Source organism: Rhinolophus sinicus, chromosome 3, assembly GCF_057876585.1.
Source record: "Rhinolophus sinicus isolate RSI-liver-muscle chromosome 3, RSI-T2T, whole genome shotgun sequence".
Taxonomy (NCBI): Eukaryota; Metazoa; Chordata; class Mammalia; order Chiroptera; family Rhinolophidae; genus Rhinolophus; species Rhinolophus sinicus.
In genome coordinates, this window is record NC_142503.1 from 90,573,896 (window position 1) to 90,601,553 (window position 27,658).

Sequence of the window (27,658 nt, forward strand, 5' to 3'; positions counted from 1 at the left end):
GAATATTGAGGGTAGAGGGGCGGGGATGGGGTGGAGGAAGGTTGAAGCTGGCGGCCAGCGCGCCTGAGCCCACGTGATGGGGCGGAAGGCGGGAGAGCTGGTGGCCGCACGAGGCTGCAGGAGCAGTGTGACTGGAACGTGGTAAGCACGAGCTCTTACACCTCCAAACCTCGCGACAATTACCAACCCTGGGACTAGACGTTGGGCTCGCGCCTGCGCGCAACGCGCCTCGTGCATTCCCGCGTTTTTCTGGATTCTTCCGCCACCAGAAGGGAAGCGGCAGCCGCCTCTGCCGCAGGTGGGGTGACTACAGAGACCCGAGGGACCCCAGGCGGTGACTTTTCCTCAACCCTGCTCTCCCAGAAGTCGCTGTTCCGGGTTCAGACAGTGAGGCTTCTTTTTAACCCAAGAATACGGCCTCCCCCCACCCCCGTCGCCGCACTGCGGTCTCTGAGATAGGGACCTCCCTCCTCCATGAATCGGTAGCTTCCTCCACCTCCAGTCCCCACGAGACTGATAGTCACATTTGTGAGCGGTTAAAAGGCTCCTCCGCCCAAAGAAACTTACCCTGGGGAGGGTTAGAAGTACCACCATCTGGAAAAGTAGAGAACGAGAGCTTTCCTTTACTCCTTCAGCGTTTCGGGCCCTGTTCTAATGGCGCCTCCGCCTCCAAACCGTTAAAAGCGTCCCATTCCATTCCGTACGGAATCAGGTAGTACTAGCTTTCCAGAAATGAACGTCTAGGTGCTTTTTAATTTATGTTTTGTTTGTAACATGTGAGCTGGTTCATTTACACCAGGCAATTTAGCTTCCGAGTCGGGAGAGGGACCTGCTTTAAGCTGCTCTGGTGTGTGCCTTGCTCTGTGCTTGGAGAGCAACTCCACACCCGTGCTCTGCGTCTGGGGCAGTGGTTTCCTTAATCTCCTGATGCCTTAGGTCAAGGCTCTCATTTTTTTGTGTGGCTCCCCCACCCCCGGCCACTGTGAGTTCCAGGGCAGTTCCGTTGGAAAGACGGGCTGGAAAGGGCTGGGGAGGGAGGAAGTGGTGGGGTAGGAGCCCCTTTCTCTCTTTCTTCCCTCAGCTGGAGCACCATGCCTACCCTTCGATCCTCCTCCTCCGGTCTCCGTAGCTCCGCCTCCCCAAGCAGTGTGTCCTCCCCACTGCAAGGAGCAATGGGAGGTGGACAGAGGGGCTTGTCTGCGTCTTCTAGTTTGTCTGCCAGTGTGCCCTGTGATGACAGGGACTTGGACCAGACTTCAGAGGGGTGAGTAAAGTTGGTAAGAAATGGTTACTTGTGCGGCTTTCTCCGGCATCATCGGCAGCTTTCCCCTCTGTCATTTTACGGCCTTGATAGTAATGTGCGTGTGACTGTATGAAAATGTAAAAGATGCTCTGCTGGTTCACAACAATGACCCCCTTCCAGCGTTGCTGGCTGGTTTTGGCTGCCCTACATGTTGTAGGCATCAGGAATAATACATCTTGTTCTAAATCCATCACCCAACTTGTCTAAACCTTTCTTGAAAGCGTTTGTATGTTCAGTGTGTGCAACCTCTGGTGGGAGCAGGGAGATAGGGGAAGGGGAAGTAAAGAATTATTTTTTGTTGCCTGACAAATATGGTTTACTCTATAGTTGGTGTCCTGTAGTTTCTTTTTGGGGATGTTATATACAAGTGCATCTATTCTTATTTGATATCATTTATGAGCTTTTTTGGGTGAAGGTTATAATAACATATCTTGGTTTTTCTAATCTTTCCAGGAAAAAATTAATCTAATACAAGATCTGATTTATCCCCTGGTTATTTTAATTGACTTCCTCTGAATCATTTGTTTCTGTCAGTGCTCGTGTTGGGGACCAGATTATATCTCTATTATTAACTTTAAATCAATTAGACATGTGAATTTGTTTTAAGGAGTGGAATTTAACTCCAGGTGCACATTAATCTCCTGTTTATGTGTGAATAATATATGACTTCCCAAACCATGCTGGTTTTTCTCCACACAGCAGTGATCCTTCTACCTGCTTACGTGAATATCATTTGATTTTCTTATTCAGAGACTCTTAGGAAAGGGTTATCCTTCACCCACCTCAGTTCCTCATTCCTTATCTCCATTGCTTTATTCAAGTGAAAGTTTTCTTTTAAGACTTTGTCCCTACTTTCTGGTAACCGTAAACTCATCTCTTCTTAAAAAAAATATGAATATATTTTTCTAATGGAGAGGAGTTACAGCTAGAGACAAAGAAATTATAATTACCCTTTTCTATGGAGGGACTGGGGTGTTGTATCTAAGGACAGCCATACTCCCTCATAGGGATAGTGATTCTTTGTCAGCTGATGAAGGCAGTGACTTTGAAGACACCTTGAGACCCAATGTGAAGAAGAGAGCAGCAAAACGACCACTCAAAACAACCCCAGTGAGTCATTCGGTTTTGTTTTGTTTTGGAACCTGGTCTGGGAAGTGGCAAAAGGAAACCTAGAAGAGACTCAGGAGATACGTTTGATGAAAGGACAAGGCTTAAAGAGTGTTAAGAGACAGAGTAGGAAAAAGGCAAATTTTGAAGAGAAAAGAATAAAAGGAGACGGTATTAGGATTCAGAGGAATAAGAATAGGGCTAAAGGTCTTTTACAAGGAGAAAAAGAAATAATAAAGTTCACAATATAAAAGTCAGTTATTTTAAATCTGTGACTCAATTTCTCCTCTGTTATTGGCAGCTTAAGCCTACCTGTGTGACAATGAGACCAAGTGTTAATGCCACTTTCACTTTTTAAAAATATTTCTGATCTCTTTATACTTATTAGGTGGCAAAACATCCAAAGAAGGGGTCCCAAATGGTACGTGGTCATAGCCAGAAAGAGTCAGAGCCACTAGCCAGTGATCTCTTTGATGCTGTGAAAGCTGCCAAAAGTGACATGCAGGTAAAACAGTGTCTCACCTGTTTCTTAATACCATCCACCCCTTGTAGGGTGGAAAGATAAGGACAAGTGTCTACAAACTTGATTTAATGTGAACATTTTAATGAACATAACCTATATCAGAAAAGACAGGTAAGACTATGGAGTGAATCCTTGGAATTATATAAGGTAGACCTTGGATGAGAGAGAATGTTTCTTTCCTAAAAGTATCAAAGAGCAAGATTGATTTTGCTTTTACTGATTGATAAAGGAGGCAAGGAGAGGCATTGGATAATCTAGAGAGAAAGCTTGAATATGGGTGGCAGCTTGTTCACCCTTGTCACTTTTTAGCTCCATTTTAGCAATTATACCTAATTCTTTTTCCCTCCCCACATTTCTTTTTTTATAACTTGTTGTAATTTTATTTCATCTGAAAGTGTATAAGGCTTATAAATAGTTTACAAAAATTTTAAATGATCACCCAGAAGTGAAACATTAATAGTGCTTTAGAGGCCCTTGTATAGCTTCTTTCCCCTACCCCACAGTCCCTTCACCACCCAGAGATAGCCACTAGAGTGAATTTTCTATAAATGATTCCCTTGTCTTTTCATTATAGTTTTATCACAAATTAATGTATTCCTTAATTTAAATAAGTGAATTATTCTCTATATAGTCCTCTGTGACTTAATTATTTCAGTTGTTTAAGATTCACCCATATTGGTATGTAATGTAGATTTGTATAGTTTTTAGAAAAGTTTTAAATTTTTAAACATGGAGTTTTTCTATATTTTTGTTGTTTTATATTTTTGTTGCTGATTTCTAATTGTCAGAAAATGTGGTCTTTGAAACTTAGACAAACTTTATGACTTAGCATTTAGTCCTTTTCCAAAACGATTTTACATGTATATGAAGTGGATGTGTGTTCTCCATTTGTTGGGTCCAGGGTTCTCTTGGGTGAGATAAAAAATGTTAAATGTCATACTGCTTTGATATTTCTACTAGTTTGGGGTTTGGGGAGGTTTTTTTGGTCTGTGTGATATATCAGTTAGAGAGAGAGGTTTGTTAGAAAGGTGATTTTTCAATTTTTTTGTATTCAGACCTATCTTTGCCTTAACTATTTTGAGGCTTTGTTTCCTGGTAAATCAAACCTTTTATTGTTATATACTGACACTTGTTTATCTCTATACTTGAAGACAAAAATTGTGGGTGTTTTTTTTTTGATTAACATCTATACTAGCTTTATTTTTGGTTAATATTTGCCTAGTATCTTTTTCTTTTCTTTTACTTTCAATCTTTCTATGTATGTTTGGAGTCCGTCTTCTGCATACAGTATATATCTGGATTATGTTATTTAATCCATTCTGCCAATCTGTCTTTTAACGAGAGTTTAATTCGTTTGTATTTGTTGTTTGTACTGATATATTTGAATTTATTTCTTCCATTTTATGTGCTTTCACTTTATCTTGCCTTTCCTGTTTCTTTTTCCTCTTTTCTTGCTTGCTTTTGGATTTCTGTCTTCTACAAGGACCTAAGTACATTTTAATTCCAATTTCCCCTTCCAGTTTACATGCTGTTGTACAGTGTTTTAGTTCTGTCTATTCCTCTTCTCCCAGCAAAAGAGACATTACTATTTTATACAATGTTTGTTTCTACTTACTTACATTTTTATCATTTTCTGTGTCCATCATTCCTTCTCAAATCTTCTGTATGGAATGATTCTCTTGCTGTCCAAAGTTTATTCTTTAAAATTTCCTTTAGGTACAGCTTATTAACAAACTCATGTTTTGCTTGTATAAAATGTCTTACCCTGTTCTTGAAAGATTGTTTGCTGTGTATAGAATTCTAAGATGACCTTTTTTTCTCTCAGCACATTAAAAAGATTATTCCACAGCCTTCTAACTTCCTTTATTGCTGCCGAAAGTCAGCTGTCAAAGTTAGCACTGTCTAATACAACAATTTGTAAGTATGGAAATGTTCTATATCACCATTGTCTAGTACAGTATTCTTTAGCCACATATGGTTATTAAGCACTTGATACGTGGCTGGTGTGACTTAAGAACTGAATTTTTAATTTTTATTTGATTTAATTTTAATAGCCAGATATGGCTAGGGGGCTACTGTTTTGGTTTGCAAATGTTAAATGCAAATCCTTTGTAAGTGATCTCTTTTTGCTATGACTGTTTTCAAGACTTTTTTTGCTTTTGTGTTGTTTTATAGGATGTTTTATTTGTCATGCTTCAGATCTGTTAGTTTTCTGGCTCTGAGAATTGGTGTCTTTCAACAACTACGGAAAATTCTTTTCAAATAGTGCCTCTTCTTCATTCTATTATCTTCAAGAATTCAATTAGACATCATTTGAATTTCTTACTTTATTTTCCATGTCTCTTAATAGCTCTTTCATTATTTCTGTTAGTCTCTGAACTGCATTTTGGATAATTTCTTTGACTTAATTTTCTAATTCATTCATCTTCTGTGTGCTGTGTCCAATCTACTTTTAATTCATTCATTGAAATTTTAAATCTTATATTTCTTATTTCAACAAATTTTGTTTGACCCTTTTCAGAATTAGTTCTTTGCTTCTACTTTCAAGCTTCTCTTTCATTTCTTTAACCATAGTAAGCATAATTTGTAATCTGTGATAACTTCAGTGTCTAAAGTCTGTGAATATAATTCTACTCACCGTTTTTCGTGCTGATTCTTACTTTCAGTGCCTTGTTTCTTTACTAGGTTTTACTGTGAACCACTCATTTCCAATGGAATTCTATATGTTAGAATTCTTTGCGGTCTGGTTTGAAGGTGGGTTTTAAGAGAGGAACCTGCATTTGCTTCTGGTAGTTGCCTGGGGGCACTTCAGAGTCACTTTTAAGTAAATTGTCTGATTGAGCTTATTCTGATCATATAGGTAGTGTGGATCTGGACTGAAAATCCAGATCTGAGAGCTGGTTTATGGTTATGAATTCTCAAGGAAGAATTCTCTTTTTTCCCTCAACCCTACACTGAGATCATAACAAGCTAGTTTTCTTGCTGTTCCCTTCTGACCTATAGGTTTATTTCTCATTCTTGCTTTCATGAGGATGTGACTCTTTGCAGGATATAGCTTTATGCAGGAGCCTCCTTTTGGACTATTCTTGGAAAGGCCACAGGCTTGATCTCCTGTGCTCTGCATTCCATGCAGCCATGTAGACAGAAAGTCAGGGTTCCCAGGGTTTAATAGAAACCCTCAGGGCAAAAGTCAGCTTACTTATCTTCAAGGATTGCTACCTTCACTTCGTTTTTAGCCTATGTGGAGTTCTATTAGGTTGGTGCAAAAGTAATCGCGGTTTTTGCAATTTTTTTTTTTTAAAACCTTTTAAACTGAAATTACTTTTGCGCCAACCTCATACCTTTCATTCCAGTTCAGCAATACATTTTAAAAGATGTTTTTAATGTTTTAATCAGAAGTTTAGATGCTTCAATTGGGAAGATCATGTAGGATTTCTAGTCTGGTATATTGCTGTAAATAGAAATCATCCACATTGTTTTCCCAGTCTCTGGTGGATGAGTGGCTAGAGAGCTACAAGCAAGACCAGAATGCAGGATTCCTGGAGCTCATTAACTTTGTCATCCGGTCGTGTGGATGTAAAGGTGAGCAAACTCCTACCTCTTTCTAGTCTCCAGCCTTCTGCTCCTATGTTATAAAACTTTTCCTCCATTTAGATGAATAGGATTGGGCATTCCTAAATGAAGGGTGAAGGTAAAGCATAAGCAAAGTTTCAATTATTTAACTATATTGTTGATTGGCAAATATGGACGTGATCCAGTAGGGAACTGTGTTGGTTTGGAGACAAGACCCTTTGCAGAAAAATAATCATGCTAATAATATTCACACATTTAAAAATGGACCATCAGATACCTTTTAGTCTTCCTTTCTCTAGATGAAATAATTTTCTTATTCCTTATTTCTCAGCCACTAAATCGCATATTTCTCCACTGAAGCTGTAGACCCCCAGAGGCCATGACCTAATTTATTGGGGCAGATAGTCTTAGGCAGGTTGTGTTATAAGAATCCAGAATCTGGTATAGTTTTGCTTTCCTTATTTGTTTGGATTTTTTTATTAATAACTAGTTTTCCACTGCTCAATTCCTTTGGGTTTTCTAGAGTTGTTGCATTATAGTAGATACACAGTTAGATGCTAGCACATTTGGATCTTCTGATTCCCCACCTATGCTCTTTTCAATATATTCCCTAGGTCATCTTCAGATGTCTATTAAATAGTCATGGTATCCTGTTATTTTTCTTATCCTCCATGCCTTAGGCACTGTGACCCGCGAGATGTTCAAGAAGATGTCCAACTCAGAGATCATCCAGCACCTAACAGAACAGTTTAATGAGGTGGAAGGAGATGACCAAGATCATCATGCCACTCTTATTTCAAAATACAAGTCTTATCATTCCCTTCTTTCTGTTTCTGGGAAATAAAATAGCTTTTCAAAGGAGGAGTTCAGTCTCTCGGGGGCAAAGGAGACCCATAGATATTTTCTGAATATGCCTCAAGAGTTGAGAATAGCAGGAAATGAAGTATAACAGAGATAAGATTCTTACTATACTATTGGGTTTTGACATCCAGTGTCCCTATGGCCTGGTAGTAACTTGCCCATCCTTTTCATAAACCCTTCTGTAGGACTCAGGAGACTATCCCCTGATAGCTTCAGGTCCATCCTGGAAGAAGTTCCAGGGAAGTTTCTGTGAATTTGTGAGGACATTGGTCTTCCAGTGCCAGTACAGCCTCCTCTATGATGGCTTCCCTATGGACGACCTCATCTCCCTGCTCACTGGCCTCTCAGACTCCCAAGTTCGTGCCTTCCGTCACACTAGCACCCTGGCTGGTGAGCACTCAGTTTTACTCTATAAATGTTCTCCTGGAGATTGGTAGGACTTTCTTCTCTAGTCCTGGATCTTCTTTCCTACCTGCATCTTCGCTCTTGATTTCAAGGCCATGCTTCTTTATTCCAAACCCAGTTGAGTTTCTCACAAGTGGAATTGTAATAAAAGGGTGGAACACAGTGACAATTTACAGCTCTAACATGTTTCTTATAGCTCATCACTGGGAATATGCTGAGGATTAAAAGCTGCCCAAAAGAGAGAGGCAGAAAGAAGTTTACTCCAGAACATTGAGTCTTGGGATTTAATAGTCACCCTGCTCTAGCCTTTTATTTTCACTGCCCTTTATTTCCTTCTGTTTTGAACCTACCTTCCCTTCTCTGACTCAAGTAATGATTTTCATATCTTGTTTTTCCTGACTGCAAGCCATGAAGCTAATGACCTCTCTGGTAAGAGTTGCCCTCCAACTGAGTTTGCACAAAGACAACAACCAGCGTCAGTATGAGGCTGAACGAAGTAAGGGGCCAGGACAGAGAGCACCTGAGCGGCTGGAGAGCCTGTTGGAGAAACGCAAAGAGGTGAGAAGTATTCCCTGCCTCTTTCTTCCCTCTCTACCGGCTTCCATCTGCTGCTTCCACAGCCCACCTTAACAGTTCCCAAGAGCTCTCTGGTAAGGCGCAGATCCCCCAGCGATCTTAATGGAGGCTGGCAAGTTTAATAGGCCCATCCTGTCAGAGGTCATTGGATGCTCATCTTGTTTCTGGGATGCAGGCTCAATTATTCTCATTTCTAATTTAAAGTAAACTTTAGAGTTCTCTATAATTCAAAACCTTCTCTCAGTTTCCGTTGTCTATATTCTTTATCAGAAGTGTTTAAGTGTTGTGCCTGTGTCTCATGCAAGGAGTTAAGTTTTGACTTTCATGTCAAATGTACAGTATACAGGTCATCATAGGAGTCCTAAAGGCCAACCACTGATGGGGAAGCCAAGTTTTTAAGAAACAGAAAGGGCACAGGCGTTTCACTCACTCCCGAGTAAATTCTGTTCCAGTTAGCTACTAGCTCCATGGCCTTATGTAACACTTCCAAGCTTCAGTTTCCTTTTTTTTAAAAGGGGAATAACTCTACCCTTTTGTGAAGATAAAATGAGATAATGAATAAATTGCCTAGCCTGGCACATAGTAGGTACTTGCTTAGTTTCCTCTTTAAAAAAGACTAGTGGAATACATAAGATCTCACGAATTAAACTAATTAAACCTTTATACTAATTAAACCTTCAAACAGCTGTCTATCATGAGACAGACACTGATTTCCACCCCCGTCCTCTCCCTTGGTATCTGAATCTCCCCTCAGCATGAGGTGGCAGGATTCACCATGTCTAACTGTACCAACGGCCTTTTCCCAGCCCTCACCCAAGATTTCTTCTGTGCTAAATCATTGTAGAAGAAAACTTTCTATTTCCCCCATTTTCTATTTTCACTGTCAGTATGCTCTTAAACCTTATGTATATTCTGTCTCAAATCTTAGTACACTAGTACAAGTTTTTTTTTTTACTGCTCTAGCCTCTTGCTTCATCAATTACCATTCTCTTTTTTGTCTTTAATCTCTCCCTCCCCACTGTTTTCTTCTCTCCATTTATATATATATATATAGAGAGAGAGATAGATAGATACATACATACATACATACATACATACATATACATACACACATACATACATACATACACATAGGTATGCCCTTGAATCTTTTCATTCCTCTCCTCTGTGAGCTACATTTCTATCCTTTTACAAAGTGTTTCCTTACTGCCTTAATATCCAGTTGTATCCTTTTTGCTGCCTAGCTTCTCTCCTCATTTTTCATTGAAATTATTCTCAGACCAGTGATGACTTCCTAATCCCTATAGCAATGGCCTTTTCTCAATCTCCCTTTCCCAAACTTCTATAGAATTTGGTACTGATGACCCACCTTTTCCTCCTTCCCTCTTCCCTCTCCTTTTTCTTTTAAATATGAAAATTGTCAAACATTCAGAAAAATGGAGTCACTGGCAGAACGAACACTATATACAAATTATCTAGATTTAACAACTAATATTTTACCATATTTGCATCTTTTATTTTTTTAGTATTTTATAGTAAATTATGGACATATTGGTTTTTCAACCTAAAGACTTAAATATGTCCTCTAAAAAAAATGGCATGTTCCTACATAATCCCAGTACCATTTTCACTTCCTAGAATATTAACAGTGATTCCCTAAATTGTTCCTAATTCCAACTTGTATTAAAATTTCCCCATTTGTCCCCCAAATTCTTTTTATATCTGATTAGTTCCAACCAGAGTTTAAGGACTATGCATTTGATTGTTATGTTTCTTAAGTCTCTTTTAGTCTTATAGGGAACTTTACTTCCCCTCTTTTCCCCCCAATATGTTGATTTATTGAAGAGGTAGAATTAGTTGTCTTAAAGAACATCTCCTTATACTTCTGCTTCCCTGTAATTCCTGTAATTTTTATAATTCTGTTTCTTTGGTACAAGTCTAGGGTTTCTCATTAGTGACACTTGACGTTGGAGGGCTGTCCTTGCGTTGCAGGATGTTTAGCTGCATTCCTGGCCTTTATCTGCTAGATGGCAGTAGTAACCCCCCAGTAGTAACAACCAAAATGTTTTCAGACATTGCTAAATGTCCCCTGGAGGGACCTCCAGTTGAGAACCACTGATCTAATCTCTTCCTTCTCCTTTTTTACTAGATCCACTTCTGTCAAACAAACTGTGTTTGTTAAAATTTCATTTCCCCAGTTGTTAGTCAAAACCATACGTAACTACCAACTAGGGCCTCTGAATAGCCAAAGATAATCAAAATAACCGGACACAGAGGAGATACTATTTTTTCCAAACACAAAGAAATCTCTGAGGTATTAGTTGACTATACAGCTTCTTCCATAATTAGAAGGTTTAAAAGGGAACATAGGCTACCAAGGGTTCAGACTGTCCTGCAGTAAATAGAAGTACAGTGGAAGCCATACTTTTCCATATTTTTGTGGCCTTATGTTGTTGGGGTACAAGAGAGATTGACCTGCTCCTTCTTGTCCTCCAGCTCCAAGAACATCAAGAAGAGATTGAGGGGATGATGAATGCCCTCTTCAGGGGTGTCTTTGTACATCGGTACAGGTGAGTTAATAGGCTCCTCTGGTCCTTGGTTATAGAGTCTGTAGAAGTAACCAGGCCCCCTCCTAACTCGGAGTTATTTGGTTATACCCAGAGCTAATGCAGTTGGAGGGAAAACTAACAGGTATTTCAATTTAATTAGGTTTAGTTTATTTATCCCCACCTACAAGGGATTTTGTAAGCTCTTCTGGGAGAGAAAATGAGGATAAGGCATTGCTGAGTATTCTTCTGTCCCAGCTTTGCCCAAGGCCTTCCCTCTCTCATCTTCCTGGGACTAGAGACTTAAGAGGACAAAAGTAGAGAGCCAAAAGGCAGGGCTTTTCAGAGGGTATGCAGCTTGGCAAGCCTTTTCCTAGCCCAGCCTGCTGTTTCACTGCTAAAGGCAGGGAGTTTTACACTGTTTAAAGAACGGGTAGAATTAAGTTTTAAAAAGCAGCTGTAGTTGTTTTTCATTCTTATCTAGATTTTATCCTTTGCATTTTCATAACCCTTTAATTTTTTTCTTGAAGTGGAATTAAAACACACACACTGTTTGGCCAACAGTTAAAGTAACTTCCAAAATCAGTTTTTACAAGGGGCATGGAGGATAAATTCAACTACCATGTTTCCCCGAAAATAAGACCTAGCCGGACTAGCAGCTCTAATGCGTCTTTTGGAGCAAAAATTAATATAAGACCCAGTCTTATTTTAATATAAGACCAGGTATAATATAATATAATATAAAATAATATAATATAATATAAAATAATACTGGACCTATATTAATTTTTGCTCCAAAAGACGCATTAGAGCTGATTGTCTGGCTAGGTCTTATTTTCGGGGAAACATGGTCTATGAGCTGGTTACAGAAATAAAGTATTTACTTTTTTATATATTATATTAACATCAGGAGGAGCAAATGAAATGCATGGTACATGGTGTTTAATCAGGAAAATAAATTCTTCTGTGACAAGGAGATTATCTGGTTGATGGAAAGTGAGTTTGGAGAAAAGGTGATTAGGTCAATTTATCACTCTGTGCCTAGGGATGTCCTTCCTGAGATCCGTGCTATCTGCATCGAGGAGATTGGATCTTGGATGCAAAGCTACAGTTCCTCTTTCCTCACTGACAGCTATTTAAAATACATTGGCTGGACCCTGCACGATAAGGTGAGAGTCGAGTCAGTCTCCTTTCTCCTATTCCCCTCACCCTCTTCCCTACCCTAGGACACTTCAGCTTTTCCTGGTTCTACCACTTAGGTGTTTCACTAGTGAGCAGTAATCAACCCATACAGGCACTGAACCTTGAAACTTCCCTAGTATCAAGGAGGGTAGGATAACGTAAAAGAGAAAGACCTATCCAGGAAATAAAACGCCTCAAAGCCAGAGTAGAGAGGAGAAAGACTTGCCCTATGAAAAAGCAAGAATGTCATTGATGGGTTGGTAATACAAGTGCTCTCCAGTGGTGAGCAGAGGATCCTTTTCATCATGGTTGCTAAATTCTGCTGTCATCCTTTTTTTTTTTTTTTAAGTAAGAAGACAGCTGTGCATTGTCTTTGAGGTATCTCAGAATCCTCAGTATAAGGGGACACCCCGGCGCAGAAAGAGTAATCTGAGAGGGGAGTATAGGGGCCCAGTGAGGGTGAGCACAGGAGGAGTCAGTCATACTTCCATTTTCCTCAACAGCATCGGGAAGTCCGTCTGAAGTGCCTGAAGGCTCTCAAAGGGCTGTACAGCAACCCAGACTTGACAGCACGTCTGGAGCTCTTTACCAACCGATTCAAGGTGAAACTGGGACAGTCCTCCTGTGCTCGATTCTTTCTTATGCTTCCTGTTTCCCCACCTCATCTTTGCATTTCTATTGCGTTTACATATCTCTAGTTACCCCAGCATCTGCTTCTACACCCTCTCCTTAGGAGTCTCTAAGATTCTAGGAGAACATAATTTTGGAGATGGATACAGTGAGGTTTTGATCAGTGTTCTCCTTCCTGCAGGACCGGATGGTTTCCATGGTCATGGACCGGGAGTACGATGTGGCAGTGGAGGCCGTCAGGTTGCTAACACTTATCCTTAAGTGAGTCCTGGGAAGTGGGGGTGGAAGCATCTCAGACTTTTAACTTTTCAGCATCAGACAAACCCTTCCAGAGTCCTATCCCTCCTCCTAGCGTAAGTTGAATCTTCCTTATGTACAGGTTGAAAGACAGAGGTCATTCGTGAGTTGCAAGACCTCCAGGGAGAAAATTTCCTATCTTCTCTAACTCTCCATCTCCTCTGTCTTCCACTCTTCATTTTAAAGTTATTTGTGAGTTAATCCTCGTTGTTTTTGCCTCTGTTTGTTTCTAGCCTTAGTTGTGCTAGAAGACTACACCCATATCTACCTGCTCTTTCTCTTTTTTCTCTTGGCAGGAACATGGAAGGGGTGCTGACAGATGCAGACTGTGAGAGTATCTACCCTGTTGTGTATGCCTCTAACCGAGCCCTGGCCTCTGCTGCAGGGGAATTTCTGTACTGGAAGTGAGTGGGGCTCCTTTCATTTGTTCCTTTAGCACCATCCTCTGTTGTTTTCTCTCCCTCATCTGCTGCTGCTTTTCCCAAGAACTCCCCACACCTACTGAAACAAATTAAAGTGTCTCTTAGGATCTCCTTTTCCCTCTCAACTCCTTAGGGCTTTCTTGAGCTCTGTACCTCTTTTTCCTTTATACCTCTCCTTGGATTGTTTCTTCCCTCCATGGTGGTTATTCCACTCCTTGTTTTCTCCTGTGCTGTGCCCTTTCCTTGTGTACATTCTACCAGGCTCTTCTACCCTGAGTGTGAGGCAAGAACGCCGGGTGAGAGACAGCGACGCCGAAGTCCACGTGCCCAGAGGACTTTCTTCCACCTTCTGCTGTCCTTTTTTGTGGAGAGTGAGGTGACGTATAAGAAGGAGCTGTTTGGCTGTTGTGCATAAGACCCGCAGGTGGAGAAGGATGGGAGCTGGCACTACAGGAAGGAGAGACATGGTTAATCACTGGGCACTTCCTAGAGTTTTTAATGTGACCAGTAACTTCACGTGTACGTCCTTCCACAGCTCCATGACCACGCCGCTTACTTAATAGACAGCCTGTGGGACTGTGCAGGGTCTCAGCTGAAGGACTGGGAGAGTCTGACGAGCTTGCTGCTGGAGAAGGACCAGAGTGCGTGTCACATGGTACCTGGGGAGGGGCCCTTTCACCTCCTGGTAGGAAACCAGGAGAGATTTCTTTTCCTGTCCTGTGAAAGAAAGATGTGGTGGGCAGTAGGGAGGAAAGGGTGGGGGAGGACTTGGAGTTGGAGGCTGGCTAATCTATGATTCTGTGTTTCATTCTCCTGCCAACCCAGACTTGGGCGATGTGCAGGAAAGCACGCTGATAGAAATCCTTGTGGCCAGTGTCCGGCAAGCTTCCGAGGGTCACCCCCCTGTGGGGCGGGTCACGGGGAGGAAGGTATGGCGTGAGTGGTGGGTTGGATTGATTGACAATATTAAATCCAGATGAGTATTATCCATCCTTATCCTCAGGTCTTGGCTTAGGGGGCCCCTTCCTCTGCCCTGCAAAGAATTCCATCTTAAGAAAAAGAAATCTGAAGTGGGCTCCTGAATTCTCTTTTCCTTCCTGGGCAAATAAGTTTGTGGGGAGGAGGGACACACACACGCCCTCTGGAGTCATTTGGGGTGTGTTTCTTCACACCCCAAATGACTCTAATTCTAGGGCTTAACCCCTAAAGAACGTAAGATCCAAGCAGATGACAAGGTGAAGCTGACTGAACACCTCATTCCGCTGCTACCACAGCTCCTGGCCAAGGTAAAGCTGCCCCACTGTTCAGCTTCTGGGAGTGAGAGCGTGAAAGAAAATGGTCTCCGATGATGAGGAATGGAAGTAAGAATTAGCAACATATTAGCTAGTAAGTCAGTCTCCCTCTCAATCACCACAGTTCTCAGCTGACGCAGAGAAGGTTGCTCCCCTGCTCCAGCTTCTCAACTACTTTGACCTCAACATCTACTGCACCAGGCGCTTAGAGAAGGTGAGGAGGGAGGAAGACACATTTCCTCTGCCTTGCTGCTTCCCTGCAAGGGCCAAAGGTCCTACTGCCAGTATTTGGTTCTTCTCAAGAACCTGGGTTTCAGAAAAACCAGCAAGTCTTCTCTTTCTTGGGTATCTTACCCTTGAAGTTGAATGCTTTTGAACCTATTGTTTTCTTTTGTTAAATATTTTTTTTATTTTTCAATTATAATTGACATACAACATTGTATTAGCTTCAAGTGTACAACATAGTGATTAGAACATTTATGTAACTGACGAAGTGATCACCTCGGTAAGTCTAGTGCCCGTCTGACATACACAGTTATTACAATATTATTGCCTATGTTCTTTACTCTGTACTTTACATCCCCACAACTGTTTTGTAACTACCAATGTGTACTTCTTAATCCCTTCACCTTTTTCACCCAATTCCCTAACCCGCCTCCTATCTAGCAACCATCAAAATAGTCCCTGTATTTATGAGTTTGTTTCTGTTTTGTTTGTTCGTTTATTTCCTTTTTTAGATTCCACATATTAGTGAAGTCATATGGTATTTGTCTTTCTTTGACTTATTTCACTTAGGATAATACCCTCTAGATCCATCCATGTTGTCACAAATAGCAAGCCTTCATTGTTTTTTATGGCTGAATAATATTCCATTGTAAATAGGTACCATTTCTTCTTTTTCCATTCATCTATTGGTGGACACTTAGGTTGCTTCCATATCTTGGCTGTTGTAAATAATGCTGCAGTGGAGATACGGATATATATGTCTTTTTGATTAGTGTTTTGGGTTTTTTTGGATAAATACCCAGAAATGGAATTACTGGGTCCTTTAGTTTCTTGTGATTGTCTTTGTTTTAAAGTTTATTTTGTCTGGTATAAGTATTGCTGCCCCAGCTTTTTGTTGTTGTTTCCATTTTCATGAAGTCTTTTTCCATCTCTCTATTTTCAGTCTCTGTATGTCTTCTGATCTAAAGTGAATCTCTTATAAGGATCTTGTAAGGGTCTTATTTTCTTATCCATTCAGCCACTCTATGTCTTTTCATTGGAGCATTCAGTCCCTTTCCATTTAAAGTAATTGTTGATAGATATGTAGTTGTTGCCATTATTCATATTTTTGATCATTTTTTTCTCCTTCTTAAAGAAGTCCCTTTAACATTTCTTATCATACTGGTTTGGTGGTGATGAACTCCTTTAGCTTTTTTTGTCTGGGATCAACCCAATTTCTTATCTCTCTCAGCTGTACTCCGCTCCAGAAGAGTTGTCTTCCCCACGTCCCCAACACTACCTAGCTTCTTTCACCCTCTCTCTCTCAGCACCTGGAGCTGTTCTTGCAGCAGCTCCAGGAGGTGGTGGTGAAGCATGCAGATCCAGCAGTGCTCGAGGCTGGAGCTCACGCCCTCTACATGCTCTGTAATCCCGAGTTCACGTTCTTCAGCCGGGTGGACTTTGCCCGCAGCCAACTGCTGGATCTGCTGACCGACCGCTTCCAGCAGGAACTTGAAGAGCTGTTGCAGGTAGGAACTGGGGCTGAATGACAGGACACCTCAAACTCAGGTGGGAGAGGGCCACAGACGGGGAACATGGGTCTGGGAGTTCTTGGGAAAAATCTCATTGTGGCCCTTCTTTTTCAGTCGTCCTTCCTCGACGAGGATGAGGTGTACAGCCTGGCAGCCACTCTGAAGCGCCTGTCTGCTTTCTACAAGTGAGCAGCTCACCTCCTGCTTCCTCTTCAATTTCTCCTGCTGTCTGTAGAATTGATTCTGTTCCAGTGTAACATTTCCCTCCTCCCTCCCCCCTCGAGTGCTCATGACCTAACGCGCTGGGAACTCTCTGAGCCGTGCTCCCGACTCCTCCGGAAGGCTGTGGACACAGGAGAGGTTCCTCACCAGGCAAGTGCACAAGTTGGGGATGTGGAGGCAGAGAGGAGTTTTTAAGGGCCCTGTGTCCTAGGTGACCGTGGAACCCAGGCAACTCCAATACCAGAGATGTGGGGTGGACACAAGGGAAGAAGATCATGTGTGTATTGTCCCTCCATTCCACCCTTGGAAGGTGAGCTGTACTTTCCAGTGCCTGCAAACAGCCATCCTCTCTGGTTTCCTGGGAGTCAAGGATAATACTGAGGGATTCTAGGAGACTTCAAATAAATTCAGGAGAGGTGACGTTTTTACCTAGGATAAAATCCTCTAAAGATTGTCTGGAATCACCTCTTTTCCTCCAGAAAAGGAATTGGGGCTCCCTTAATCTTATTTTCTCTCTTCTTCACTGATTTTGTCTCTCTTCACTACTTTGTGTGCGCCTGCCTGTCTGTCCTTCCCGCTCGCTCTCTTCCTCTCCCTCCCTGTCTGCCCCTTATTCTCCTGACACATCCCTCATTTTAGTAATATTTGGTTGTTACAGGTGATTCTGCCAGCCCTGACTCTTGTCTATTTTTCCATCCTCTGGACACTAACACATCTTTCTGGATCAGGTGCTTCCCAGGTGAATATGGGTCTGAGAAGGGGGAATAGGAATGAAAGAGCTTGTGGCTTCATTCCTCCCCCTGAAGCCACTGTCTCCACAGATGCAGCTGTTGAGTTTGAAGGGCAGGATGGTGGCCTTCTGTGAACTCTGCCAGAGCTGCCTCTCAGATGTGGTTCCTGAGATCCAGGAGCAGGTGAGCATTGACTCAAGTGGGACCAAGGAGATAAGTCTTTCCGCATGGTCGGAGGACTCCTCATTCTAAGAAGAAATTAGCTGTGTAATTTTGATGTTAGTCAATGTTGTGTGCTTTTTAAGCATTGTTTTTCTTCCCCCAACAGGCTTTTATCTTACTAAGTGATCTACTTCTCATCTTCAGCCCTCAGATGATTGTAGGGGGCCGCGATTTCCTTAGGCCCCTTGTCTTTCTTCCTGAAGCCTCTCTCCAGTCTGAGCTAGCCAGCTTCCTCATGGACCACGTCTTCCTGCAGCCCGGAGAACTGGGCAGGGGTACTAGGATCCTATACCTGGGGCTCAGGAAGCGGCTGGGGCTTGGGCCTGCCTCAGGCACATAGGGCAGGGGGCCTAAATCTGTGATGCTGATATTTCCATTCTGCATTTGCTATGAGCCAGGTCATTCCCAGGAGGACCATTTACAGATAGAACAGCTACATCAGCGGCGCCGCCTCCTGGCCGGGTTCTGCAAGCTGGTCCTTTACGGGGTGCTGGAGATGGAGGCAGCCTCCGATGTTTTCAAACACTATAACAAGGTACAGTGAAGCACCTCGCTTGGACTGCAGGCACTGTATCACTACAGAAAGGAGGGTGGGGGGATGAGGGTATCAGGCTTAAAAGAGAAATAGGAGGGAAAGGGCAAAAGAAGTTTAGAATAAAGGGACAAAGAAAAGAGACTTAGTAAATAATTATGGAGAAGAAAGTGTTAGGAGGAAGAAATTCATTGGAGGGGAAATATCTTATTCTTCCTGTCCAGAATTTTTTTTTTCCCTGTGAATCTGGTTTATGGAATGGGGTAATGTAAGAAGGAAAAAAAGAATGGAAGAGGGGTCAATTTTCACAAGATACCTAGACGTGTACCTCCGTTTCCTCAGCCTCCATTGTATTGATTTCTGTTTGGTGAGCACCTACTATGTGCCAAGCACCATTCCAAGCACTAAGGACACAGCAGTGAACAAAAAAGACAAAAGTTCCTGCTTCATGGAGAGCGTCTGTTCTAGTGGGCTGAGACTAGAAGTGAAGGCTTCAGTGCTGGATGAGAGTGGGCACTGGCAGGCACACTACTCTTCTCCAAGAAATGGGCTCAGGGCAGAGTTTCTTCCCTTATTTATTTGGCTAAACTCTGATTTATTTTGGGTTTCACACCTATTGGCTAGAGATGAGGTCTAGTCTGGGTTGTTTTATATTATACTTAGATTCATGTTTTCCTACCTAAGTCACTTTTGGAAGGAGACATAATTAGGAAAGTGAAGGAAGACACAAAACAGAAACAGTCTTTTCCTGTGATCAGACACTGTCTTCTCCATTACTTCTTCCTCAGTTTCACAGTGACTATGGGGACATAATCAAGGAAACGTTAACTAGAGCAAGGCAGATCGACCGAAGTCACTGTTCCCAAGTCCTGCTGCTGAGCCTCAAACAGGTACTCCTTCTGCCCCAAGTGCCACAACCGAAGCCGTGCCGTCCCTATAGTTTGCAGAGCCTCTCTCAACCCCTGACCGTTTAGTATGTGAGATCCTTAAGAGCAGGAACTTTATAATTTATTTTGACTGTTACTTTATATGGCAGTCTCTTTCATAACTAGTAGACCCATAGAAAGTATTTTTGAACTGACTGGGTAGTTTCCGCCCCACCTTGATAAAATTCAACTTAGAAGCACTGACAGTAAAGTGATAGGAAATTCCTAATTTTTTTCTAATCTGTTCTCTCTCAGCCTCCTTTGGTTACTACAGACATTTTTATTTCTTGTTACGGAGCAGAGGTGAAGGCTCTCTCTGCTGTAAGGAGTAAGACGTAGGGGAAGAGTACTAGGAGGAAAGAAAGAGTAAAAGTAGCAGATGGCATCCCAAGCCCTTTAGAATTTCTAGGCAGAGAAGGGAATGTTCTACTTTTTGCCCTGTTTCCACCTCGTACCTCCCTCTCCCAAATGTACCATGTCTCCTGGACACAGGTGTACACAGAACTGCTGCAGGAGCAGGGGCCCCAGGGCCTGAATGAGCTTCCGGCTTTCACTGAGATGAGGGACCTGGCCCGGAGGTTTGCCTTGAGCTTTGGACCCCACCAGCTACAGAACCGTGACCTTGTGGTCATGCTACACAAGTAAGGCAGTGCTGGTTGGAAGTTAGTGTGCTTGAATTTTTTGGCTAAGCCAAAGGCTACATACAGGGAGAGCTGGGAGTAAGGTCGTGGAGGAAGGATAGCATGTTGAGAAGTAGCGATCAGGTTGGCACGGGGATAGTTCTGGGAGACAAGCTGGGAACGGGTTTGGTTCACTTGGACAGCCCTGGGACTGAAGTAGGAAGGGACTATCTTCCTAAAATAATTCTGCTCAACCAAGGGAAGGCATCAAGTTCTCCTTGTCTGAGCTTCCTCCAGCTGGCCCCTCCGGTCAGCCCCCCAATCTGGCATTCCTGGAGCTCCTTTCAGAGTTTTCCCCTCGACTCATCCATCAGGACAAGCAGCTACTGTAAGTTATGAGTAGGTGGATAAAGGAGTGGATTAGGGAAGAAGGGCATGGTGAGGCCCGCTGATCACTTCAGCCTCCTCATCCTACCCCTTCATTAGATTGTCCTACCTGGAAAAGTGTCTGCAGCCTGTCTCCCAGGCACCTGGCTATCCCTGGGGTCCAGTCACCACCTATTGCCACTCCCTCAGCCCTGTAGAGAGCACAGCAGAGGCCAGCCCTCAGGGATACCCCCACTCCAAGAAGAGGCGCATTGAAGGTAAAGTGCTGTGTATGTATGCTGTGTGTACACGAATATCAGGGTCCCCAGAAATACTTCCTTTATGCCACTACTTAGGGAAGTAGTATATGGTCTTTTGCCGCCTTCAAACTTTTCCATTTGGTTAAGTAAAAAAATTTCATTGAGCATCTACTATCATTATTTCATAACTTTTTACCTTCAGATCACTACCTGTCTTATAATTTAGCTAAGGTTTTTTCTTTAAACTGACTTTTCTATTTTATATAGTCTCATCTTAAGTGATAATATCGTAGAAATCACAAGTTTGATGTGTTAGTATGTTTTCTCTAGTGTACATTTAAAGATACTAGTAGTCATTCCCCATTTTCCCCATACCCGCAACCCTTGGCAGGACCATTAACCTCCTTCCTATCTCTGAATTTGCCTGTTTTAGACATTTCATAAAAACGGAATCATAGAATATGTGGCCTTGTGTGTCTGACTTCTTTCACTTAGCATACTGTCTTCAAGGTTCATCCATGCTCTAGCATAAAACAGTAGCTCGTACCTTTTTATGGTTAAATCCCATTCTATCGTATGCATAGGATACATTCATCCATTCATCAGCTCATTGATATTTGGGTTGTTTCCACTTTGTGACTATTATGCATAATGTTGCTATCAACATTCATGTACAAGCTTTTGCATGAACATATGTTTTCAATTCTTTTGAGACATACCTAGGAGTGAAATTGCTGGATCAGATGGTAACTCCATGTTTCACTTTTTGAGGAACTACCAAACTGTTTTCCAAAGTGCCTACATCATTTTGTAATCCCAACAGTAATGTATAAGGACCCCAGTTTCTCCATGTGCTTGCCAATACTTGTTATTGTCTGTCTGTATTTTATCCATCTCCCAGTGGCTATGAAGTGGTATCTCATTATGGTTTAAATTTCATTTGCCTAATAACTAATGATGTTGAGCTGCTTTCATGGGCTTATTGGCTGTTTGTATGTCTTCGTTAGAGAAATGTCTATTCAAATCCCTTGCTCATTTTAAAATTGGGCTATTTGTCTTTTTATTGTTGAGTTGTAACAGATCTTTATATATTCTAGATACAAGTCCCTTATCAGATATATGATATACAAAAAATTTCTCCCGTTCCATGGGTTGTCTTTTCATTTTCTTGATGGTGTCCTTTAAAACAGAAAAGTTACTAATTTTGATGAAATCCAGCTTATCTAGATTTTCCTTGGTTGTTTGTGCTTTTGATGTCTTATGTTAAGAAATCATTGCCTAATACAAGGTCACAAAGATTTACATCTATATTGTCTTCTAAGCGTTTTCTAGTTTTAGCCCTTATATTTAGGTCTGTGATCCATTTTGAGTTAATTTTTGTATATGATGTGAAGTAAAGTCTGACTTCTTTTTAATGTCTTCTACATACCACCTAAAAGTATCTCTTATACCCCCAGGAAACTTTAATCAGTTAGCTAATATTTGTTAAGGACCTACTGTGTGCAAGATACTGTGTTAGGTGTTTTAGAAACCATGAAGGATCCTCAAGTAGCTTACCATCTAGTAGGAAAGAGAAAAAAGTATTTATAGAAAAAGCTGAATTATGAACAGTCACCAGTAAATAATAACTTCTTGAGGGTTTGAAAATTGACAGATGAATGCTAAAGAATACAGAGAAGGAAGTTATCGTTGTAAGTTTAGTTGATCTATGAAGGCTTCCCCAAGAATATGGAATTTAAGCTGGAGCTTAAAAAATGGGTAAGATTTATATAAGTTGAACAGAGGAAGAATGAATATCATGGGCTAGCAGACTAGCATAAGCAAAACATAGGAAAGTATGTGTTAGCCAGAGCACGTGGATGTATTGGCTGGTTTGCCTAAAACAGGATTTGTAAAGGCAGGATGAAACTAAAAAGGTCGGTTCCATTGTTTATTCAACAGATATTTGTTGAGCACCATGTGCTGGGAATACAGTAGTGAACAAAAAAGATACTGTCGAGTGTCAGGTAGTGATACGTGCTGTGGCACAAAAGCAGGGAAGAAAATGAGAAATACAGTTGAGGTGGGGATTGCGGTCTTATAACGAGTGATCAGGGGAAAGCCTCACAGAGAGTTTGAATGTTGGGCAAAAACCTAAAGGAAGTGAGGGAGGGTGCCTAGTGTATATCAGCGTAGGGTATGAGAGGGGCATCCAGTCCAAGGCCGTGATGGGGGATGTGCCTGGCATGTTCAGGAAACAGCGGAGAAGACCAGTATAGCCTGATGGAGAGAGTGGGCAATGAGGCCACAGAGGTCATAGGAATCCAGAACATAGGAGGCAGAGAAAAGACTGGACTTCACGTGGAATGAAATGGGAAAGCGTTGGAGGATTTGAGCTGAGGAGTGACGAGATCTGCCTCTCATTTTAAAAGCATCCTTTCTGGCTACTGTGTTGCGAATTAACTAGAGGGCAAAGGGTAGAAGCAAAGGAGCCAGTGAGGAGGCTGTTGTAGGCTTCCAGACAAGAGCGACCGAGTGTAGACTGGGGCAATGGCAGAGGTGGTGAGAAGTGGCCAGTTTCTGGATATATTTCCAAAAAGATATCACTAATAGGACTTCCTGGCAAAGTAGAAGTGTGTGATGTCAGACAGAGGATTTGAGGATGACTCCATGCATTTTGCCTAACAGTTGGAAGGATGGCATTGATAGCAACTGAGATGAGGAAGGATGTGAGATTAGGGCGATGGTTATTAGCCATGTTATTGAACAGACAGTTCAGGCTAGAGGCAGAAGCTTGAAATGAACTTAGGAGTTGGCATTTAAAGGCGTGAACGTGAATGGTGAGGAAGCCAGTGAGGGTGGAGCAGAGGAGAGGCCCAGGGGCTGAGCCCTGGGGCGTTACACCATTAATAGGCTGGGAGATGAGAAGGACCTGCCAGGGAGCCGAGATTTCCTCTCCGTTACTACAAGCTCATGGGTGTGGGACTTTCCTGTTGTCGGGAGCCCTCTGCTTAAACCAGCAGCTGCTAACTTTCTGGGGTTTGGGTTTCAGCTCATAAACGTTGCCATGGCGAGGAAGTGTAATGGGGGGGTGACTATTTACAGTTGACAAATATTAATATTAATATCAATTTGACTCATGTTTTAAAATAGTATGACGTGGGTTTTCTGAGACATTTTAGATTCTTTCTCCTCCTTTACCTCCTCGGATCGCTGCAGGAGAGCGATTCTTAACATTTTGAGCTTCGGGGCCTCCACTGACCCTCCCTACCAGCACTATGTTGACATAACAGTCATCTCATTTTGTTTTGCTTGCTTTTTGAAAATCCAGGCTTCCATTTTTCTGTTCCTCCCTACTCTTCATACTTCCATCCTAGCTTCAGGTCCCAAAACTCTACGTGCAATTTTAAGCTTTTTCTCACCACAGAAGTCTTAAATGACTAGGACCTCAAATGTCTTCATTGACTCACTGAAACTTCTCAATCTTAGGTGAGTCCAACCCTCTCTGACATTCGTGTCCAAATGTTACTGTTTATGTGTGAAAATATATCTCTTTCCATCTTGTTTTCTAAGCCGTGTAGTAAGTTTTTCTTGATACAATTCTAGATATAATTCTGTAAGCCTTATTCTTAGTACATAGGGCTATGCTCATGGTTTTAGGCATAACATAACATAATGCAGCCATATAGGTTTTCCATTCCCTTCCTAACTTTCACTAACCAAATCCTAGGCCGGTCTGGAAAAATGAAAACCATCTGCGGCGGTACGTGGTCTGCAGTTACCATGTGCATCTGCTTCTTCGCAGGCCCCTCCCGGCGGCACAGAGAGGACATCTCTTCACCCCAGGAGGAAAGCCTGCAGCTGCACAGCATTCCGCCCACACCCACCCTCACCTCCACAGCTGTGAGAAGTCGGCAGCCCCTGGGGGGCGTGGAAGAGATGGAAGAAGAAGGCAGCTCAGAATCCGAGTTTACCCAAGGGTGAGGGCCAAGGGAGAAGAATCTGGGGGTCTGATTGCCCAGTTTGGTGCCTTGCCATCTCCATCTTACTGTTTCTGTTCTGTTGTTCTCTCCCACAGCACTCGCTCATTCTTGAGTTCTTCTCCAGTCCTTTTCCAGTTGTTTAGCTTTACTTTTTCTGCACTCTGAGCTTTTCTCCCTTTAATGCTGGCCACCTTCCCTCCTCTTTTTACCCTTGAATTTTGTTTACTGTCACTTATCCTACATCAATCCCAACAGGCAGCCCCTTTCAGGCACCCAGACGTCAAGGTTCTTGAGCCCACAGCATCTCCAGACTCCACTCAACTCCTCAGGGCCTGGTCTGGGCAAGCAGCTGACCCGGTGAGCTTTTCTCATCATCTTCTAGCTTTACTTCAGATCTGTCAGCCACGGTGAGGAGATTCTCCCCTTATCCAGTGCTTCTATGCCAGTGCTTTTTGGACTTGTTTTAATCATAGAAGACTTCTTTCCAGTATAATGTGGGACCCTAGTATGTAAAACTGATATGAGTAGAACTGTTGATTAAAGCGGGAGTGGGAACCTAGAGTCCTGCTGTATTATTGCCCACCTCTTCTCCCCTGGGGTGCCTCTGAGAAACTGTCAGGGGTCATTAAAGAGCAGTTTGGAAACCTCTACTCTTTGCTACTGCCATCAGCCTCAGCCTCATGGAAGAGGATGAAGAAGAGTTAGAAATTCAGAATGAGTCAGGTGAAGAATGGCAAGATCCAGACAAGGTGAGCCCAGCATCCCCTTTTCCCTTTAGAACTAGAGGCAGATACGAGAAAAAGAAACGAGAATGATTCTCCTCTATCAGCCCTGATGATGCCTTTGTCTGTGAAAGCTGCTTAGGACTTTTTGAAAGAATCAGAGTAGAGAAGGGAGGTTTGTAAGTCACTTTGCATTTTGCTAGGACTTTACTTTTATTAAAGAAAGAGAGTAAAGAAATTAAAAATACCAGGGGCGGCTGGTTGGCTCAGTGGTTAGAGGGCATTGCTCATAACACCAAGGTCGCTTGTTCAATCCCCACATGGGCCAGTGAGCTGCGCCCTCCACAACCAGATTGAATAACAACTTGACTTGGAGCTGAGCTGCGCCCTCCACAACCAGATCGAAAACAACAACTTGACATGGAGCTGATGGGTCCTGGAAAAACACACTGTTCCCCAATATTCCCCAATAAAAATTTTAAAAAATTAAAATACCGAAAAGGACTAGAGTGGCACTACTCCTCTCAGTCCCCAAATAAGAATTGAAAGGAGTCCTAGAGCTAGATCTGGGGGGTCATCTAGCCTAGCCTTGTAGCCCATGCAGTAAGTCTCTTCATAACGCACATGCACACACAGGCACACGGGACCCTGCCTTCCCTCCTGTCTCCTAGAGGGCTGCCCTGGTCCCTGTTCCTCCACTCACTCCATTTTCAACCCCAGCCTGACTGCTTCCCCAGGAGAAAATGCCAGAATACTAGGAAGAGCATGGAATTTGAGTGAGGTGACCTGAGCGTCCTCACTCCACCTCTTTATCAGGTTAGCTCCTGAGCTGCACTCAACCTCCTCATCTTTGCAATGGAGCTTTTTTACCCAAAACACCAACTGAAGGCATCTTATAAACGGCAAAGAATTATGTGTCTGCTGCTGTTATTCTGCTCCCTTCTCTGCTCTCTGAGGAGGGAGAAAGGACAGAATAAAGCAGGGGAATGGAGGTCTTGTGAGACTAGAGAGCAAGTCCTCTGTTAGAATACTGTAATCTTTCCTTAGTCCTCTCAGGAAAAATCCCATCCTCAGGTCCCAAATCTGCATGAATGTTAGGCGCTCAGTCAGCAGGTCAGAGGAGGTGCTGCTTTGATGACTCCAAGAAGTCTAGGCCTGAACCTCCTGCCCACTCTGCCTTTTCTAGTCTGCCCTCCCTGGCTGCTTCAGGGGCCTGAGCAGGCCTCGCACTTGTTACTGTCAGACTGGGAGGGGAACTTTGTGACTTTGCCATGTGATAGGAGTGGGGGAGGACCTTTCTGACTTCGGACCCCATTCTCTCTAGCACTCTTCTCCAAGTGAGCCTGGGCTGGACCTCTTAGATTCTGCAGAGCTGAACACTGAGGTGAGCATACCCCGAACAGACTGCGGAAGAAGGAGTTGTGGTCCTTGGGAGATGCTGGTATCTGTCAAGTAGGTGGAAAGAAAGACCACAGCCCATGGCCTGTGCGCTCAGCTGTGTCCGGAGCTTTAGGAGTAGCCGTGGGCCGAGGGCAGGAGGGGAATTCGAGTACTTGTCTAGAGGACCATGCAGCCATCTCTTTGCCCCGTAGTCTGTCATCATGTCTCTGTGTTTGCCTTTCATCTTTCTCATTACAGGATTTCTGACAGGACTTGTGCCCCTCCACAGCACCACCCTCTACGTCCAGGACATGACCACGTGGAAAAGGCTGACAGGAGAAGGGAACAAAAGGAACCATTACTTGAGGCCCCACCCATGGTCTCTGAGGGGAAGGAGAGGTGGGCTTTGCCTTTCTAACCTAACCTTTCTCGGATTTTGTTAGGCTAGGGAAGCCTTAAGCCCGGTCTTTCCTAATGCACCATGGCTCTGGCCCTCTGTGTTTGAGCAGAGTGCCCATTTCCTGCTGTGTTGGAAGGGTGGGGGCTTCACCTCACTATCCGAGAGGGTCACTGCCTCCCTGTGTTTAATGGAAAGAGCCTAATATCTCTCCTGTATTTTGAGAACATCTTTCCCATCCTCTTTTGTGCCCTAGTGGTAGGTCAATAAAATACGTTTGAATCAGCTGTTCCCAGAGTGTGCCTTGAGATTGTCAAACTGGTGGAGGTCAGGTCTTTGCTGGTGCCTCAGGCAGCCCTGCCCAGCCCCATGGCCCAGTGTGCTCTGCGTACCCCCAGGTGCTAGTGTTCTGGCTCCTAAGGATGTGTTGCTGAGTCCTGAGAGACTGAGTGGGGCAGAGGAGCTAGGGAGCAACACTGACTGCCTCCAGTAGTTTGGGCTGAAGAGAGAAGGTAGTGACTTGATCTCCTGGAGGGTGGACCTGCCTGTCTCATCTATACCGAAGCCAGGCCGGTCCACAGTCTTGGCAGAAACCTTGCCAAGAAATCTTGGCAGCTTTCACCCAACGGTTCTTTCCAGAGGTAATTTCGTTCCCTTATCCCAAAACACTTGTCATAATTTGAAATTTTATAGACTCTCAATATCTGAAAGTTAGGAGGAAACTTAGAAGTTATTCTAAATGTCTGACCCTAAAATCCATGTTTTTGACATCACCTCCTTTATTCTTACCTTCCCTGCTAGTTCTCACCAAGTCCTGTCAAGTTGTTCTCCAAAATATCTGTCTGATCTGTGTCTTTTCTCTTTG

At 43.0% G+C, this 27,658-nt stretch overlaps 1 protein-coding gene across 1 annotated transcript; it reads left to right on the forward strand.

Annotated features, from left to right (window-relative positions):
• Window positions 1-20: 20 nt before the first annotated feature.
• Window positions 21-27,083, forward strand: STAG3 (STAG3 cohesin complex component). Its single transcript, XM_019752682.3, has 34 exons — window positions 21-141; window positions 1,082-1,264; window positions 2,311-2,413; window positions 2,799-2,915; window positions 6,419-6,515; window positions 7,187-7,263; window positions 7,553-7,757; window positions 8,179-8,330; window positions 10,845-10,918; window positions 11,940-12,063; window positions 12,580-12,678; window positions 12,888-12,967; window positions 13,300-13,407; window positions 13,687-13,801; window positions 13,961-14,066; window positions 14,251-14,354; window positions 14,619-14,711; window positions 14,842-14,931; window positions 16,250-16,450; window positions 16,568-16,638; window positions 16,738-16,825; window positions 17,334-17,414; window positions 17,497-17,589; window positions 17,735-17,903; window positions 18,027-18,163; window positions 18,949-19,050; window positions 19,579-19,727; window positions 19,966-20,094; window positions 20,193-20,350; window positions 24,117-24,291; window positions 24,550-24,651; window positions 24,965-25,043; window positions 26,341-26,400; window positions 26,655-27,083. The coding sequence occupies exons 1-34, from the start codon at window positions 77-79 to the stop codon at window positions 26,661-26,663; spliced, it is 3,795 nt and encodes a 1,264-aa protein (XP_019608241.3). The 5' UTR covers window positions 21-76; the 3' UTR covers window positions 26,664-27,083.
• Window positions 27,084-27,658: the final 575 nt, after the last annotated feature.